The sequence below is a fragment of the Alnus glutinosa genome, chromosome 5 (genome assembly GCF_958979055.1).
Source record: "Alnus glutinosa chromosome 5, dhAlnGlut1.1, whole genome shotgun sequence".
In the NCBI taxonomy this organism is placed as follows: domain Eukaryota; kingdom Viridiplantae; phylum Streptophyta; class Magnoliopsida; order Fagales; family Betulaceae; genus Alnus; species Alnus glutinosa.
In genome coordinates, this window is record NC_084890.1 from 1,160,284 (window position 1) to 1,177,341 (window position 17,058).

At 36.3% G+C, this 17,058-nt stretch overlaps 1 protein-coding gene across 1 annotated transcript; it reads left to right on the forward strand.

Moving 5' to 3' along the window:
• Positions 1-1,398: 1,398 nt before the first annotated feature.
• On the forward strand, positions 1,399-5,714 carry LOC133868181 (putative FBD-associated F-box protein At5g56430). Its single transcript, XM_062305004.1, has 4 exons — positions 1,399-2,067; positions 2,174-2,257; positions 5,174-5,329; positions 5,433-5,714. Exons 1-4 carry the CDS (start codon positions 1,399-1,401, stop codon positions 5,712-5,714), a joined length of 1,191 nt encoding a protein of 396 aa, XP_062160988.1.
• Positions 5,715-17,058: the final 11,344 nt, after the last annotated feature.

Here is a 17,058-nt window from a genome sequence, read left to right on the forward strand (position 1 = left end):
TAAACCAAATCGCATAACATAAATAATTTGGGAACTGCGTTTTTAAAAATTGCGATTTGAAAATGCAGAAAATCTACTTTTTCAAATCGCAGATAAGATGGTGCTTTTTTGAAAACGCAGATTTTTAAAGGTTAATTTACGATTTTAAATACTAAACTGCGATTTTGCCAAACGCTTAGCTGCGTTTTTAAAAATCACTTTTTTCAGATCGCACATTTTAAAATCGTGATTTTAAATCGCACTTTTTAAAATCGCAAATACAAACGGACCCTAATTCATTAAGGAAAATTACCTTTGCTTGAAGCAAATATTGGAGGCCAGTGATAAAGTGTCTCACATCGCCAAAAGATACATGATCTGGAGACTTTATAAGTCATAGACACCCGATTAAGGCCCATAGACTTTTACATGGTATCAGGAGCGGGTTCTTTGGACGATGATGGACCTTTTCCTTTCGATATTGAACATGTGTTTGGTCAAAATTGCCACACGCGAGGGGTGTGTTAGAATGTCCCACATCGCCAAGAGATACATGACCTGGAGACTTTATAAGTCATGAACTCTCTTACTCAATCTCAAAAGACGCTTTAAGAGAGAATAAGTGTTCATGGCTTATAAAGTCTCCAGATCATGTATCTCTTGGCGATGTGGGACACTTTAATACGTTCCCTCACGCGTGGCAACTTTGACCAAACATGTGTTCAACATTGGAAGGGAAAGGTCCATCATTGTCCATAGACTTTTACAGCCAGATGATCCCCTCAAAGTGATCATCCCCTTCTTGGTTTTCTTATTTACTTGTTCTATTCCCTGATTTCTAGCTCTTGACACAATCCCTTGGATCCTATCAATATATATTTTCCCTTTTTGGGTTCTCCTTCCCTTCCCCGCAACGGAAACACCAATCCATCCACGAGAAACGCCGTCGTTTAGTTTTCACCAATTGCCTGAGTAGTAATCATGATGCAGGACGAGACAAGAATAAATGTCATTTACTCGTCCTACATCAAATCATCCAACCCTTGTTTCTATGATCCTCCAGTACTTTGCTTATGTGCTTTTATTACATTCCTAGTACTTTAGCTAGTGTTTTAGATTTATCATATTACAATATCTGAATTACTCATTAGAAATAATGTTTAGTATTTAAATTTAAAGAATTTTATGTTGGAGTTCCGGTAGAAAAACTAAAGGTACGTTTTTGCGCACGCATCAAAGTAATTTTGACTGCTCAAAATTTCCACAAAATGAGGAAAAAGTAAGAAAAAAAAAAAAAGTAAATAATTGGGTGCTTGTTTGTAGCTGAAAATAATTCCCTTGCTACTATTATCAACTGTGTTTAGCTGAAATAGCCTTTTATATAAAAGTATTTGGATGTATCAGGGAACCATCTGAATTATGGAAGCAAATTCACGTATTCAAAATCACCAAAAGAAGCAGAAACTGAATGAAGAACAAGACATTGATGGGAACGGCAAATGCCTAAGTAACTTACCTAAGGAGGTTCTTCTAGACATTCTTTCCCTTCTTCCAACAAAAGACGCTGGTAGGACAAGCCTACTTTCTAAAAGGTGGGAATACCTGTGGGCTTCTATTCCCAATCTGGTTTTTGATGGATCCTTGCCTGCTATGAGAACAATTTGCTTCTCAAATCTAAAGATCTTGACAATCAAACGTGTAACGTTTTTGGATAAGTACTTAACCCAGCAGCTGTTTTCTGGTACACCAGTCCTTGAAAAGTTGGATATATTAGACTGCAGCTGGGGGGATCTCAAAGTTGTGAATATTTCTGCTCCCAAGCTTCATTCTCTGCGCATACAGGAATTTAGGAGACAAAATTCGAGAAATGGGGATGTTTGTCAGGTTATGATTTTTGCAGAGAGTCTCAAAGAATTTTATTACTTTGGTGTATTCAGCAACTATCGCTTATATAAGTCATTCTCATTGGAAAAGGCATGGATTTCCACTTACCCTGATCCATCAAAACAAATTGCTCATTGCATGTATAAGCTTCTTAAAGGGCTCTCCAACGTAGAGTTTTTAACACTTCCTTGTGCGCTGGTTAAGGTACGCCTGTTTCTCTCTTTAATTTGTAAGTTCAAATTTTACTGTAACATATCAACATAATGGTGGAAAAATTAAGCCCTGCTTTGCATTGCTTCCATAAATGTAGTATGAAATATGTGCGTTCAAGCTCGGCTTGTTGGATGCTCGGGCGAGCTCGAGCTTGTTGAGAATGCCATTTGAGATGAATTGGGTACTCAATAAGCTTGGCTCAAGTCGAGTTTGAGTTAGGCTATTAAATTTTTAGGGTAATTACCTTTTGCCTCCATGAACTACTACACATTTTCAACATGCCCTTATAAACTGATACTCTTGATACTTTGGCTACCTCGAACTACCATTTACTTATGAAGAACCCCATTCCATTAGTCAAACTCATTAAAAAATTGAAATGACGCAAATACCCTAAGTTTAGAAACAAAATTGGGGTATTTACCTTTTTCTCCCATCAACTACCAGCCATTGTCAACATGTCCCCATGAACTGACACCTCGACCAAAAGAAAGCATCTAACTACCAACTTTACACACTTTGCCCCCTTCCGTCAATTTAATTCGTAAAAAGACATAAATGCCCTCAACTTTTTTAAACATATTAATTTTAATATTTTTTTTTATTAATTACTGTTGAAGGGCATTTTGGTCTTTAAACCAAAATTAACGCCCAAAAATGGAATATTCCGTCCAAGTTAACGGAATTCCTTGATGGAATGGGGCAAAGTGTGTAAAATTGATAGTTGGATGCTCTCTTTTGGTCGAGGTGTCAGTTCATGGGGCATGTTGACAATGGCTGATAGTTGATGGAGGGAAAAGGTAATTACCCTAACAAAATTTACATCAAATACCCTTAAATTAAACAAATTAAAAAGATTAAAAACTATCAAAATATTAATTAAATAAATAAAGAGTGAAAGGTGGATGAACCACCCCATGAGGGGTGGATCAGCCACCCCAAAAAATCTATAGTATAAAAATATAATATGCAACTATATTAGGCACATTATACAATATGGTATATAACTATAGTCTATAGGTAACTAATTAACAATATGTTATTATATATAACTAGAGAGTAGAATCTATAGTTTATGTATAATGGGATGAAAGTAGCATGTCTAGTATACTATATATAACTAATTAACTATGGGATAAGTATAGTATATGACTATTGTTAACTATGTATGATGTGTCATATAGTTGTTTATATATATATAGTTATATTTTATGAACTAACTAGTTATCATGTTTACTTAGTATAGTTAGTTACTAAGTATATACTATGCTTATTTAATATATACTTTTTATTATTATTATTATTTTATTTTTTATCAAAGTGATCTATAGATTATAGTTAACTATTTAACTATGGTTATATAATTAGTTAGTTACCGAGTAATATTAAGTTAGTATATATTAACCAACTAATTAATAACTTAATATGTTAGTTAATACCAAGTTCGTATATGTATATACATATAAACATATGTGTGTATACAAGCTAAGCTAGTGAGCCTTAATCAAGTCGGACAAACAAGTCAAATTAAGCTTTATACAAGCTAGTCTTCTTTAATCGAGTGAGTTAGACATGTATCACTTAATAATCGAGCGGGTTTATGTAATCATGAATCGAGTTCGGATCGAGTTTAAACGAGCGGGTTGTCGAACGGACTAATTCATTTACAACCCTAGACTTACTGTGGCCGGTCTCCCTACGTGTATCATGATCTCACTTGAAATATTTTCCAAGGTGTTTCACTCCCTTGTAACAAGTGTCACTCCTACAAAAGATCCTGTAATTCTTTGCCAACTTCAAAGAACAATTAGGTTCTTCATTTTGGTTTCCATTCAATTTCAAAGGAGGTTGTAGTTTGGTGATTTAACCATTCGTTTTTTAAGTTAATTACTTTAGTTATGGGTATTCTCGTTTTTGTATTTTTTTATTTTATATATATATATGCTCACAAAATCAAGTGGTCAAAGCTAACATATAATCATGCAATACTTGACTTAATAAATATATGAAAGGAGAGTATATGCAATTCATAAATTAATTGATTCTTTTTGTTTTTTTTATTTCTTTTAGAAAGTAAAAACCAAATGGGGTTAGTATCTGTATAGCATTTGGAAAGCCTTTGGATAAGTGCTACTCTGATGGTTTCCATTTGAATGATGAAAGTTTCTATATGTCGTTTATGTTCCTCTTAGGCTGTGTGTTATCACTACTAAAAAATCGACAATTAGCCGCGTGTCTACAGTACAAGTCACTGTGGACATGCGTCCAACTAGCCACGTGTCATTATGACACGTGGCTAGTAGTATACACGGCTTAAATACACGCGTCCATATAGACGTGTGTATTTAATACACGTGTCCATATTATACACGTGTCTATATGGACACGTGTATTTTTACACGTGTGTATATAGACTCGTGTATTAATACACGCGTGTAAAAATACACGCGTCCAATTGGACACTTGTATTTTATATACGCATCAGGATGGACACGTGTAAAAATACACGTGTCCAAATGGACGCGTGTATTTTACACGTGTCCATATTTTGCCACGTGTATAAAGAACACGTGGCCAAATGATATTATTATTTTTTTCCCCTAGAAATATTTACTACATAAAAAAAAAAAAAAAAAAAAAAAAAAAAAAAAAAAAAAATTGTTTTCTGTTCATTCATTTTTTATTTTTTATTTTTTTTAAAAAACTCCTTCTTTTCTTAAGTATATATATATATAAAAAAAAAAAAAAAAAAAAAAAAAAAAAAAAAAAACCTAACCTAATTTACATATTGTACTATATGCATAATTAAACTAAATAGTACTTCAAATTAGGGTTTAGTTTTGTACACTATCAATGTTTAGTTTTGTCTTCTCTTACTACTAAATCCAAATGACTTTCTACCTACATTAGTGATCAAGTGATTGGAAATTGCTGATTATGTTTTTGTTTAATTCTAATTTATTCTTCTCATTGCTCCTCTCATAATTATTAATCATGCTCCACGATGATCCCAACATGCTTTTATAACATGTTAATTTTATTTGATTTGTTCCTGGAAGTATTTTAATTATGATGCATTGCTTTATCCCGTGGTTAGGCTATGATATATACAACAGAACTCATATCTCGTATGCCTATGTTCAATAACCTGGTGGATTTGGAGTTCCTTGGAACGTCAGTAGATCTTGATTGTGCAGCACTATTGACGTTATTGCAAAAATCTCCTTGTCTTAAGACTTTGAAATTTTCTGGGGTAAGCTCTTCTGATTTACAATGTCTACTATCTTGTATCTGTTCTATCTTATTGTTGATTTACCATGAAGGATAACAACATTTAATTTGCAATTATATTTTAGGGGATCAGTCGTGAGAAAGTTGATGGGGTATTGAATCCAGTGCCTCCATGTTTCTTGTCACACCTCAAGTGCGTTGAAGTTGCTGAGTATTGTGGAGGTGAGAAGGAGCTTTCTGCTGTAAAGATTTTGCTCGAGAATGCAATTGTATTGGACAAAATAGTTATAACTTGCCCTATGCTTTTTCCAATGCCCTTAGAGAGCCAAGAGAAGGTTTGTAAACAGTTGACAGAGCTCCGTGAACGGTCACAAAATTGTAAAATCGTTTGGGAACGTGCTTCTTAGCTCTTAATTCATAGTCATTTACGATGATGTCTTTGGAAAACCAACTGCAGTCTTTAGTTGTTTGGTGTATTGATAGTTTATCTGTTTGTTTAATTGGCCGATCAATTTTAATACAGTAGTCGATCTCGACGATCAATTTTCAAACAAATGACCCACATTCTCTGTGTCCTGTCATTGACTAAATAATTTGCCAAAAGAATGTCTTCAATTTAACCGGGGAAACTATGGATCTTGAAGTTGTTTCTTTATACGTTTCAACAGTACTATATAACTGTACTAGATTCTTAAGACAATGAAAGGTAATGTTGACACAAAAAAAAGGCGTGACACGTACCACTCAAATAGTCCACTAATAGATGAAATTAAAATAACTGCACATGCTTACTCCATGCAAAGCAACTCCTGCTGCATAAGAAATAATTGAACAATATCGTAAAACTATAAGTCCGTTACATGGCAGACATCCAAAGAAGCATCCGATCGAGTAAAATCTCCCATAAAAAGGGACACACATCTCCTGGTAATTATTAAAGTGCTAGATTCTCGCTTCTCTCATTCTTTATTCCATTTTTATTTGAATTTTTTTATTGACTTAGGTATCAAAAACTTCTCAAAATTGACGGTTTCGAGTAATTCTTTCTTTTATTTTATAAGTGATCCGTCGTAAGTTCGACCGTCTGAAAAACAGAAGGGCAGGGGTAGCTAACACTTGTGAGTTGTCAGAGTCGGAGACTATTTTGTGATTGAAGATTTCTTCTTTTTATTTTTTATTTTTGAATTGACTGAAGAGTGAAGAGGGAAAGTTGAAATCTTTTAGAAGCAGGTCAAATTGTCGTCAAACTCACAGGCCCGTAGCTTTCTCTTGGTTGAAACTAAAGGCCCATTGTTTAGTAATATGCAAAACGCAGATTAGCCACAAAACCAGTGGTAAAAATAAAATCAATTGCCCTATGTATGCGTAGCGGACAAGTCCCACTCGCTCTAGTATTGCGTGCATTCCACTTTCAGGTTCTAATCACAAGTAAAATAAGAGTAATATACGTTAACCTCAGAATTAACACAAGTTCCACTTTTCTTCGCACTCCTCGCTCAAAATTTCTTCTCACCCGTGTCGCTCATTATCCTAATGTGGCTGCAAATTTATTTTCCATTAATCGTTTTTGTCTTGACAACGATTGCTTATTTATTCTAACCGGTACTCACTTTCTTATTAAGGCCAATCTGGCGGGCAAAACAATCCTTGAAGGTCCCAGCATCAATGACCTTTATACAATAAATCTTCGAAGCTGTTCTCTCAACAAAGCCAGATCCTACGTTGCCTTGCTTGGTGTGTCTGCTTCATTTGATACCTGCCATGCTTGGTTGGGTCACATAGCACTTGCTATTGTCTCTCGTGTTATACGTACCACTCACCTTCCAGTTTCCTCTCGTCCCAATAAGCGTTCAGTTTGTGAATTCTGTTAGTATGGGAAATCCAAGCAGTTGCTGTTTACTCCCTCCACTCGAGTTACAACGTCACCTCTGGAGTTAGTTCACTCTGATGTTTGGACATCTCCTACCGTGTCTCTTGGCGGTTGTCGCTACTATGTAGTGTTTATCGATGATTTTAGTCGTTTTTGTTGGGTTTATCCCCTCGTCCAAAAGTCTGATGTTTTTCTTTCTTTTGTTAAGTTTAAAGCTTTAGTTGAGAATCAGCTTTGTACTCGAATAAAACAATTTCAATCTGATAATGGAGGCGAATTTGTTTCAAAAGTTTTCTTTGATTTCTTTAATCTGCATGGCATTTTACATCGCTGTTCTTACCCTCACACTGCTCAACAAAATGGCTTGGCCGAGAAAACATCGCCACTTAATGGAAATGGCCTTGTCACTCCTTGCTTAGTCCCATCTTCCTGATGTCTTTTGGGTTGATGCTATCCTACACTCTACCCATCTTATAAACCGACTACCAACTCCCTTACTATCTAATGATTCCCCATTCTCAAAATTCTTTCAATGCCCCCCTGATTACTCGTTGTTTTGGGTTTTTAGCTGTGCTGCCTATCCTCTCTTTCGTCCATATCTACCCCCACAAACTTGCCTTTAAAAGCAAATATGTGTCTTCATTGGCTTTAGCTCTCATCATAAGGGCTATCGCTGTATTGATCCGGTTACTCATTGTGTCTATCTATCTTGCAGTGTGATCTTTGATGAAACATTGTTCTCTGCCCAACATCGGTCACTCCTTCCTCCTCCCCAACTTTGATTACCTGAAGCACCTCTTGTCATCATCCAAATGCCTGATACTCTCCCAATAATTCCTGCCCCTCCACTTCCAGGTTCCTCATCCTTAAGTCTACCTGCGCTGTGTCCTGCCTCTCCCCATAATTCACCTCTTCCACCTGCTTGCTCTGAATCTGGCTCTCCTAACACAATATCTACTGCTTCAGTTTCTGGTTTGCAGGTGGTTCCAACAACTTCATCCTCTACGACAGTCCCATCAGTACTTGCCCCTCATCAAATGGTGACCTGCTCTAAGACTGGCTCCCTTTGGCCCAAGCAGTATGCAGACTTTCAGCTCTTTTACTCAACCAGACACCCTCTCCGAGCCATGTACAACACTCTTATTTCTGAACCGTCTTGCTTCTCTGAAGCATCCAAGTCTCCTGCATGCGGTGAAGCCATGAATCAGGAGTTTGATGCTCTCCTGGCTCAAAACACCTAGTCTCCTTGTCCCCTACCTGCTGGTCGCCATGCCTTTCACAACAAGTGGGTTTATATACTCAAGCAAAAGCCGGATGGGTCCATTGAGCGCAACAAAGCGCGGCAGGTCGCCAAAGGCTTTGATCAGCGTTTTAGCCTCGATTACACAAAGATATTCAGTCCGATTATCAAGCCATCCACAGTTCAGATTGTCCTTGTGCATGCTGTCCACTTCAACTAAATCGTTCGTCAATTGGATATTTTCAACGCCTTTCTTCACGGGAATTTGCAGGAAGACGTCTATATGACTCAACCTCAGGGCTTTGTGCATCCTGAGTTCCCCCATCATGTGTGCAAGCTCAACAAAGCCCTTTATGGCTTAAAGCAAGCACCCCGTGCTTGGTTCAACCGTCTCTCAGATTCCCTTTTAGAATTTGGATTCACTCAGTCGCTGGTTGACACATCTCTATTTCTGTTTAAACAGGGGGCTGTTCACTTGTTTATCTTGATTTATGTTGATGACATCTTGATAACAGGTACTCATGAAATTGTCATCACTTCGCTCCTTGCCAAGCTACGGACAGACTTTGCACTCAAAGACCTTGGAGAACTTAACTATTTTCTGGGCATCCAAGTGCAACGTGCAACCACTTCCATTCATTTAAGGCAGCCCAAATATATCCTTGACTTGCTGCACAAAGCCCGCATGGTGGGTGCCAAGGCCTCTCGTTCCCCATGCATCACTGGCTCCAAGTTGTCCTCTCTGGATGGTACTCCAATTGACAATGTCATCGAGTTCAGGCAACTTGTTGGTGGTCTACAGTATTGTTGTCTCACTTGTCCTGAAATCACCTACTCGGTGAATCAGCTCTACCAGCACCTTCACTCCCCTACCTTCACTCATTGGACCGCTCTCAAACGTGTTCTCCGTTATCTCAAAGGCTCAGTTGACCATGGCTTATTCTATACCAAGGGCTCCCTTGCTCTACAAGCCTACTGCGACTCCGATTGGACTGGTGATCCTGATGATCGTCGGTCCACCACGGGCTTTGGTGTTTTTCTGGGTCCTTTCCTTGTTTCTTGGTGCGCTAAAAAGCAGTTTGTTGTGACCCGATCCAACACTGAAGCCGAATACAGGGCTATGGCAATGGCTACTACTGAGCTTTACTGGATCTGCATGTTACTTAAGGATCTCAGTCTCCCCCTCACCATCCCTCATGTTATTCGGTGTGACAACCTTCGTGCAATGGGGCTAGCCTCCAATCCTATCTATCATGCATGGACCAAGCATATCGAGGTTGACTATCACTTTATTCGGGAAAAGGTTTTGAACAAAGACATCAGCCTTGCTTTTTTCTCCACTTGTGATTTACCCACGGATATATTCACCAAGGGACTGACTTCCTCTTGTTTTCAACTTCTCCATGATAAGCTCATGGTTTGTCCCCCTCCCATTCGCTTGAGGGGAGATGTTAACCAAATAAACCAATGTCCTCCAAACGAGAAGGTTGCAGCTCATCATGCTGCAACCTTCCTTCCACGCCAACCAACAGATCACTCCCTTTCATATAGAGCTACCGATAATTAAGCAATCATCCAGACCATCGCAGATCAAGAAAATCAGCCCATGACAGATGTGATATCAAAGCCATATTAAGAAAGACTCCACTGCTGGCAAACGATCACATAAGGCAAATATATGCAGCAATCAATCAGACAGTAAAGGCCATTCATGAATTGAAGAAAATCAATTGATCCTCTATATTAGGAAATATGTTACTCATTATTCTTTCCATGTAAAATCATTGTCTATATAAAGACATGTATACTGCAGAGAAAGATATTGAGAATTTCACTCACTTTATGCAATAATCTTTCAATATATTCCCATGACCTCTTTTCATTTAGATTAAAATAAATTTTTTTAATTAAGTTTATTTAATCAATATGTGTTTTTAGGTATATGAGAATCGCATTCTCTAAAAAGACCTAATACATGTTCATTTTGCAAATGTCTCACAAATTCAATAATTGATTTGCATACCTAATGTACGAAAATGTACACTAGTTGAAAAAAAAAAAAATTTTAAAAAAAAGACATCGATTGAATTAGAATCACATTCTTTGAAAGTATGTATCCTACAAATCTAATAATTGATTTTTATTTTTATTTTTATTTTTTTAAAAAAAAAAAAAAAGAGAAAAAAAAACTTTATCCTAAAACATGGGCAATCATATTTGCTTCCCACTACACATGATTAGTACACAAATTACTCCTTCGGTACGTTTTTATGGTACATAAAACAAATTAGATCGATTACACAAAATCTTGCAACTAGAAACACACTATAATTAGCAAAAGCTAATTGAGGGTCACGTCACTACAAAAAAACATTGCTTTTAGCCACATGGCGATTTAGCCATTTGGATAATATACCACATGGCTAAATGATTTGTGTAGGTAATTAACCACTTGAATTTTTACCAAGTTGCTAATTAGCCACGTGTTTGAGAAGCCACGTGGCTAAAATTTTTCCTAAAAAAATTTTAGGTTTAAAATTTTAGCCATGTAGCTTATGTGCACGTGGCCAATTACATAAGTCACATGGCTAATTTTATTTTTTATTTATATGTAAAATTTTAGTCGTGTGGCTTATGTGCCACGTGGCCAATTGGCCGCATGGCACATAAGCCACATGGCTAATTTATTAAAATTATTTTAATTTATTTTAAGATTTAGAATTTTAGCCACTTATTTATTGGCCACGTGGCTAATCTATCATTAATTGATAAATCTTCCCTCCAACCCATTTCTAATTTCCCTCCTCTTTATCTCTCTCCTTCTTACTTTTTTTTCAATTTTCCCCCTTTTTTTTATTAGTTCCCCCGCCCCCTTTTTTAACTATTCTTTTTTCATTTTGTTATATTTTCTTCCTTCTTTCCCTTTTTCCCACACTCGTCGTTTCTTCTTCTCCTTTTTTTCTTCATTTTCTTCACATAGAGTCACAGAGAGGGAGAAGGAAGAGGGAGACCGAGAGAGCTGGAGAGAGAGATTCTGAGAAAAACCCGTGGTCGGCGACAGAGCTGGAGTCCGAAGGGTCACGGCCCGAGAGGTAGATCTTGTGGTCGACCGACTCTCAGAGATGGAGGAGATCCGGCCGACTCACGCTCACCGGTTTTTTGGTGTTCGGTTTTTCTTTTTCTTCTTTCCCTTTTTCCCACGCTCGCCGTTCCTTCTTCTCCTTTTTTTTTTTTTTTTCCTTTTCTTCACACAGAGGGAGATGGAAAAGGGAGACCGGTCGGAGAGCCGAAGCAATTCTGAGATAGATCCGTGGTCGACGATGGAGTTGGAGTCCGGAGGATCACGGCTGAAGAGGTATAGATCGAGATCGACTAACTCTCAGAGAGGGAGGAGATCCGGCCGACTCATGCTCACCGGCTAGATTTTGAATCTGATTTTGGGTTTTTTTTGTTTCGATTTGATGATTTCCGGCGAGTGGTTGAGTGGGCGACTAGGTTTTTGTTGTTTAGGTTTAATGGCCGGCGAATTGGTTTTTTTTTTTTTTTTTTTCTGGTTTGATTTCCGGTGACAGGATTGTTGTTGTTTTGATTTATTGAATTTTTTCCCATTTTGGGTTTTTGTATTTTTTGTTTGATGGGTTCGAATCCGGCGACTGGGTGATCGCCGGTCCCGGCGTGGATGTACGCTGGATTGGGAGAAGAAAAAAGGAAGGCCTGGATGTACGCCGGATTGGGAGAAGAAAAAAGAAAAACAGAACAGAAATTTCTGTTCTTTTTTTTTTCTCTTTTTTTTTAAAAAAAAAAAAAAAGAAACAAAAGTTTTAGTCACTTGGCTTTAATTACACATGGCTATAATTGCCTATTTTTTAGATAATAAAATTGCATTTAGCCACTGGGGGTGGCACGTGGCTAAATAGCCACATATATAAAAGGACACGTGGCTAAAATTGCATTTAGTAACAACCGGATTCACTACGTATAACCCACGTAGCTAAATGCACGTGGCTAACAGTTAGCCATGTGTATGACCCCCATACATGTGGCTAACTGCAAGTGACTAAAAACAAAATTTTTTGTAGTGCGTGCTTTTTTAAGGCGCATATTGCATGCTTCCCCCCCCCCCCCCCCCCCCCCCCCCCCCCCAAAATTCTGGCATGCCTTGCCTTGTCCAATAAGGTCACTTTCTTTCTTTCTTCTTCTTCTTCATCTTCTTTTTTATTTTTTTTTTCCTAATGTCATTTTCAATTTTTGTTAACTATGGCTCAATTTGTTTCGACATAAAATATTTTTTGTTGAAAAATACTTCCACCGAAATTATTTTAGTTGACAACATTTTTTTGACATTTGGCTCATATGAAAAATCAATGGCGAAGCCAACGACAACCACCACAACGGCAAGTGTCAGGTGACCTCTAGCGCTAGCGCACAATGACTTTTGGCAAACTTGGGTGGAGGCTGCCAACAATGACGAAGAAGGAAATGGGAGAGAAGGGCATTAGCCAAATCAATAAGGTTGAAAAAATTATAGCACATAAGCCAAACTAATCCTACAAAATAATTAGGAGCATAATTAGCACAAAGTTCAAAGGTCTAATATGCAAGAGTTATTACAATTATTTTTGCTGATTTGAATAAATGAAATTTCAAAATAAGAGCATTATTGTAACAAAGATTTCACTTAAGCCCACTAAATTTTCATCACATTTGTAATTACTCTCTTAAAGTACTTTAAAAACTCTCAATTTAGTATATCTATCTTTTAGTTTTTTTAATTTATTCCATCGTTAGGATTTTTTGTTAAATCTTAATGGATATGTGTCAAAATTCTCAAAATATCATTCTCTATTAGGGAAAAAAAATGTAAGGATTTAGGCGTTGTTTAAGATTTAATAGAATTTGCAAAAATACAAATCTTTAAAAAAATATTTTTTTAAAAAAAAAAAAAAACACAAAACAATGGTATTTTGGAAATTTCGATAGGATTTAATGGAAAATCCTAACGAATGAGTAAAATTGAAAACAAATTAAAAGACGAATATACTAAATTGAAAGTTTTTGAAATTTAAGGAATATTTGCAAAAGCGATGACCGGAGCTCAGTGAAGTTTCCTCATGAAATTTTCTTTCTAACAGGGTTTGGGGTTTTCAATTTAATTTGCTGAATTAACATATGTTACAATATGTATAAAAATCACATACATTTTTTTTTTTAATAGGGTATATGATTCTAACGTGGATTTTTTTTTTTTTTTTTTTGAGAAGTAGTACTAATTTCATTCATATCATATAAACATAGCCGCCTCCTCTCTAAAAAAGCTCTCTTCTCTCATAGCCTTCCATGAGTGTTGCTTTGCCGAGGGAGGGAGGCTCTCCCGATGGTGGTTAATTACCTCCTAACTTTGTAGGGTTATGGAGTGTTTTTGTCCCTACTTGGTGTTTACTAGTGGAGGTTAGGTTTCTCCTAACCATTAGGGTTATAGAGTTTTTGTTCCCCCTGTAGATCCGGTGGTGGCTGATCTTCCCCTATCCCTGTGAGCTATGGTGGTTTCTGTTTGTGTTTTTTTGTTTCTTTCTTTTGGTTTAGGCAAGAAGGCTCAACTCAAAACATCTGGTTTGGGGGAGCGGCTGGCTTTTCATGTCGTCGATGGTATGTTTTTGGCCGGATTTTCATTGTCTTTTTCTTTGATTTTTGAAGCCAGATTTACGTACTTCCACCGACTTCTGCTAGACACGCGCCACCCAACCGCGTTCCCCGTCATCCTTTGCTCCTGCTGCCAGAAGCATCAGTTGTGTCAGTTGTTGGAGCTCTGCCCGTGGTCATCACATGCCAGGGAGCTTTTGCTCTTTAGCATCACGCGCCGCTTTTCCGGCGATTTGCAGCTTTTCGGCCATCTTCCATGTCATTGGCGTGGTGTTTTTTCTGGCTGTGCAATCTTTTTCACATGTTCTGTTGATGCCAGATCTTTTGCCCGTTTTTTTTTTCTTTGGTTAGATCCGCAGGCTACCTCTTTGATGCTCGGATATTATTAGACTTTTTCGCTTTTCAGGGTAAATTAGCCCTCTTTTATTTTTAGTAGCGATGCTTATTTGTTAAGAGTAGCTTCCAATGTATGTTCATGTAATCTTTGGATGTTCTTAGGTAGTTTGCTCCCAATCAAAAATTAGTTCTGATTTTGTGTTTTGGGAGTCTTTGTACACCTTAACCACTGCAATCAGACCTTTGGGTCCCCTTTTTATCTGAATGCAGGTACTCTTTGTTCAAAAAAAAAAAAAAAAAATCGTATCATAAAAAAGAAAACTAGGGCAAAAGCTCTAAATAACCAAAGATGAAATACAATCAGAATAAATATAAATTTAATACTGATTCTAACTTGCATTTTGAATGCGTATAAATTTAATAAATTAACCTGCTTGCCATCTTCTTGGACATTTCCTCGAAAATTTTCGTAGGAGTTATCTATTTGAAAGGTGCCAAATACAAATGGATTGAAGCCGCTTCGAAATATTTCCAATCCTTGACACAAAACTTACGTACGTATAATGTCTATGCTAACCAAATTGATGCTCATTGGAGCTCCTTTTTTCATTATTATTAGGGAAAATTATAGTTTGACTTCTTAAACTGTCAACCGTTTCGTAAATAATTTTACGAACTATCAATGCTTAGGCTTTGACCTTCCAGACCGACTGGTCTGAAGGTGGTCGAACCATCTCTGTGGCTCTTGGGGGTAGCCGAGCCACTCCCAAGGGCCACCGATCTTGTTTCTTTTTTTCACACCGGCGCCACCCCCTTGTTTTTCTATTTTTTCAAAAAAAAAAATTAATTTTATTATTTTTTAATTAATTTTTAAAGATTTTTAATTTTTTTATATAGTGCCACATGTCAACATCATGTGGCGGGCCGTTAGTTTTTGGACGGAAAGCTTAACTGAGGTACCAATTCAGTCTTTTCCCAAAATTGAAGTACCATATGTGATACGAATTGAAACTCAGGTACAAAAAAATAAAGTTTCCAAAACTTAGGTACCAAAAAAGTATTTAACCCTTTTTCTTATTATTATTATCAAATTTCAAAAATCATTTAAAAAATCTTTAAAAAACAGTCGGGTTGTGTCAACCCTACATGACCCGTTAACTTAATCGCGTCGGGTTCGGGTTGGCGGGTCAAACATGTTGACCCAAACCCGACACGATAACTCGAATTGCCAACCCTAAATTATAGTATACAAACATTTTGCCCAAAAAAAAAAAATGCATTATCTCTTACACAAAAATATTAGAGAAGCCTAGGAACACAAATATTTTTTTAAAAAAAAAAAAGAAGAAGAACAAGTATTGTCAAATTAAGGCGCGCAATATAGCGACGACTGAATATGTGAATGCGTGGAGTGATTATGTATAATAACCCCTTCAAACTACCATCTCATTATTAGTGTTCTCCCAAAACTACCAATTTTGTCAATGTCCACTCCTAAACTACTAATTTTGTCAATATCCCCTAATGACAAAAATACCCTTCATAAAAATATTAAAATAAAATAAAAATATAAGTTTACAAAAATTTATACAAAAATATTTTTTTTTCGTTCTTTTTTTTAAAAAAAAAATTGTTTTTATCTTTACATGTATTTTGTTTTTGGTTTTGGTTTTTTTTTTTTTAAAAAAAAAAAACTTTCTTTTTCTTTTTTTAATTGAATAAAAAACTGGTTTTTCTTCTCTTTTTTCGTTTGTTATGTTTTTTTTATTTTTTGAATTGTTTTTTTAATTTTCAGTTATTATTTTTCTTTTTCTTTTTTTTTTCTTTTTTCCTTTATTTTTTTAACTTGTTTTTTTAAAATTATTTTTTTAGTTTTATTTTTTATTTCTTTTTAGTTGTAGTTTTTTTTTCTCGAATTTATAAGGTTATTTTTGTCGTATTTAAAAAAATTTAGAGTCATTTTTGTCTTTTTGTTTTTTTGTTGGTCTTTGAAGGACATTGACATTTTTTGTTAATTTGAGGGAAGATATTGACACAATTAATACTTTAGGGAGAATATTAACAATTAAATGGTAATTTGAAAGATACATGTACTTTTTTTCAAATATATATGGAGGGAGTATTCATGATAGTGGATACTAAGAGCATTTGTAGTGAAGTCATCAAACAGACAAAATCACCAAAATCAGAAACCTTCGTTTGATGAGACGAGGGTTGTCTGTTGTTATTTTGTATTTGTTTATTCCATTTTCGCGGGGAAGGTCGTTGATGAGCAGAAGATCAAAACCAAAAATATCATAGGGGAGACACCACAACTAGAAATCACAGGGGAGTCACACAACCGGAAATATCACAGCAAACACATAAGAAACACGATCGGCCGGAATAGGGAGATCAACACCAAAGATACACACGATTCATTAAAACTCATTAATCAATAATAGTCCAAATTAATCAATAATAATCGAAATAAAAAACACAAGAAATTACCTTAAGAATTTAATGTTTAATCATAGAAAATTCACCAAAAGTCATCTCTCAACTCACGGGAAAATACCCATTGGAAACCCATTGGAATTGCCACGATTTTCACCAGAAAATCACCTCACATCCACTGGAGATGGGTTCTGGTTGACAACCCATGGAAGTGGGTCTCTGGGTTTGT

Excerpts from the sequence above, each read along its gene's own strand:
- LOC133868181 (XM_062305004.1), top strand. The coding sequence starts at position 1,399 with ATGGAAGCAAATTCACGTATTCAAAATCACCAAAAGAAGCAGAAACTG. Across the intron at positions 2,068-2,173 it reads TTCCTTGTGCGCTGGTTAAG|TATGAAATATGTGCGTTCAA; the intron begins GTACGCCTGTTT and ends CCATAAATGTAG. Across the intron at positions 5,330-5,432 it reads AGACTTTGAAATTTTCTGGG|GGGATCAGTCGTGAGAAAGT; the intron begins GTAAGCTCTTCT and ends ATTATATTTTAG.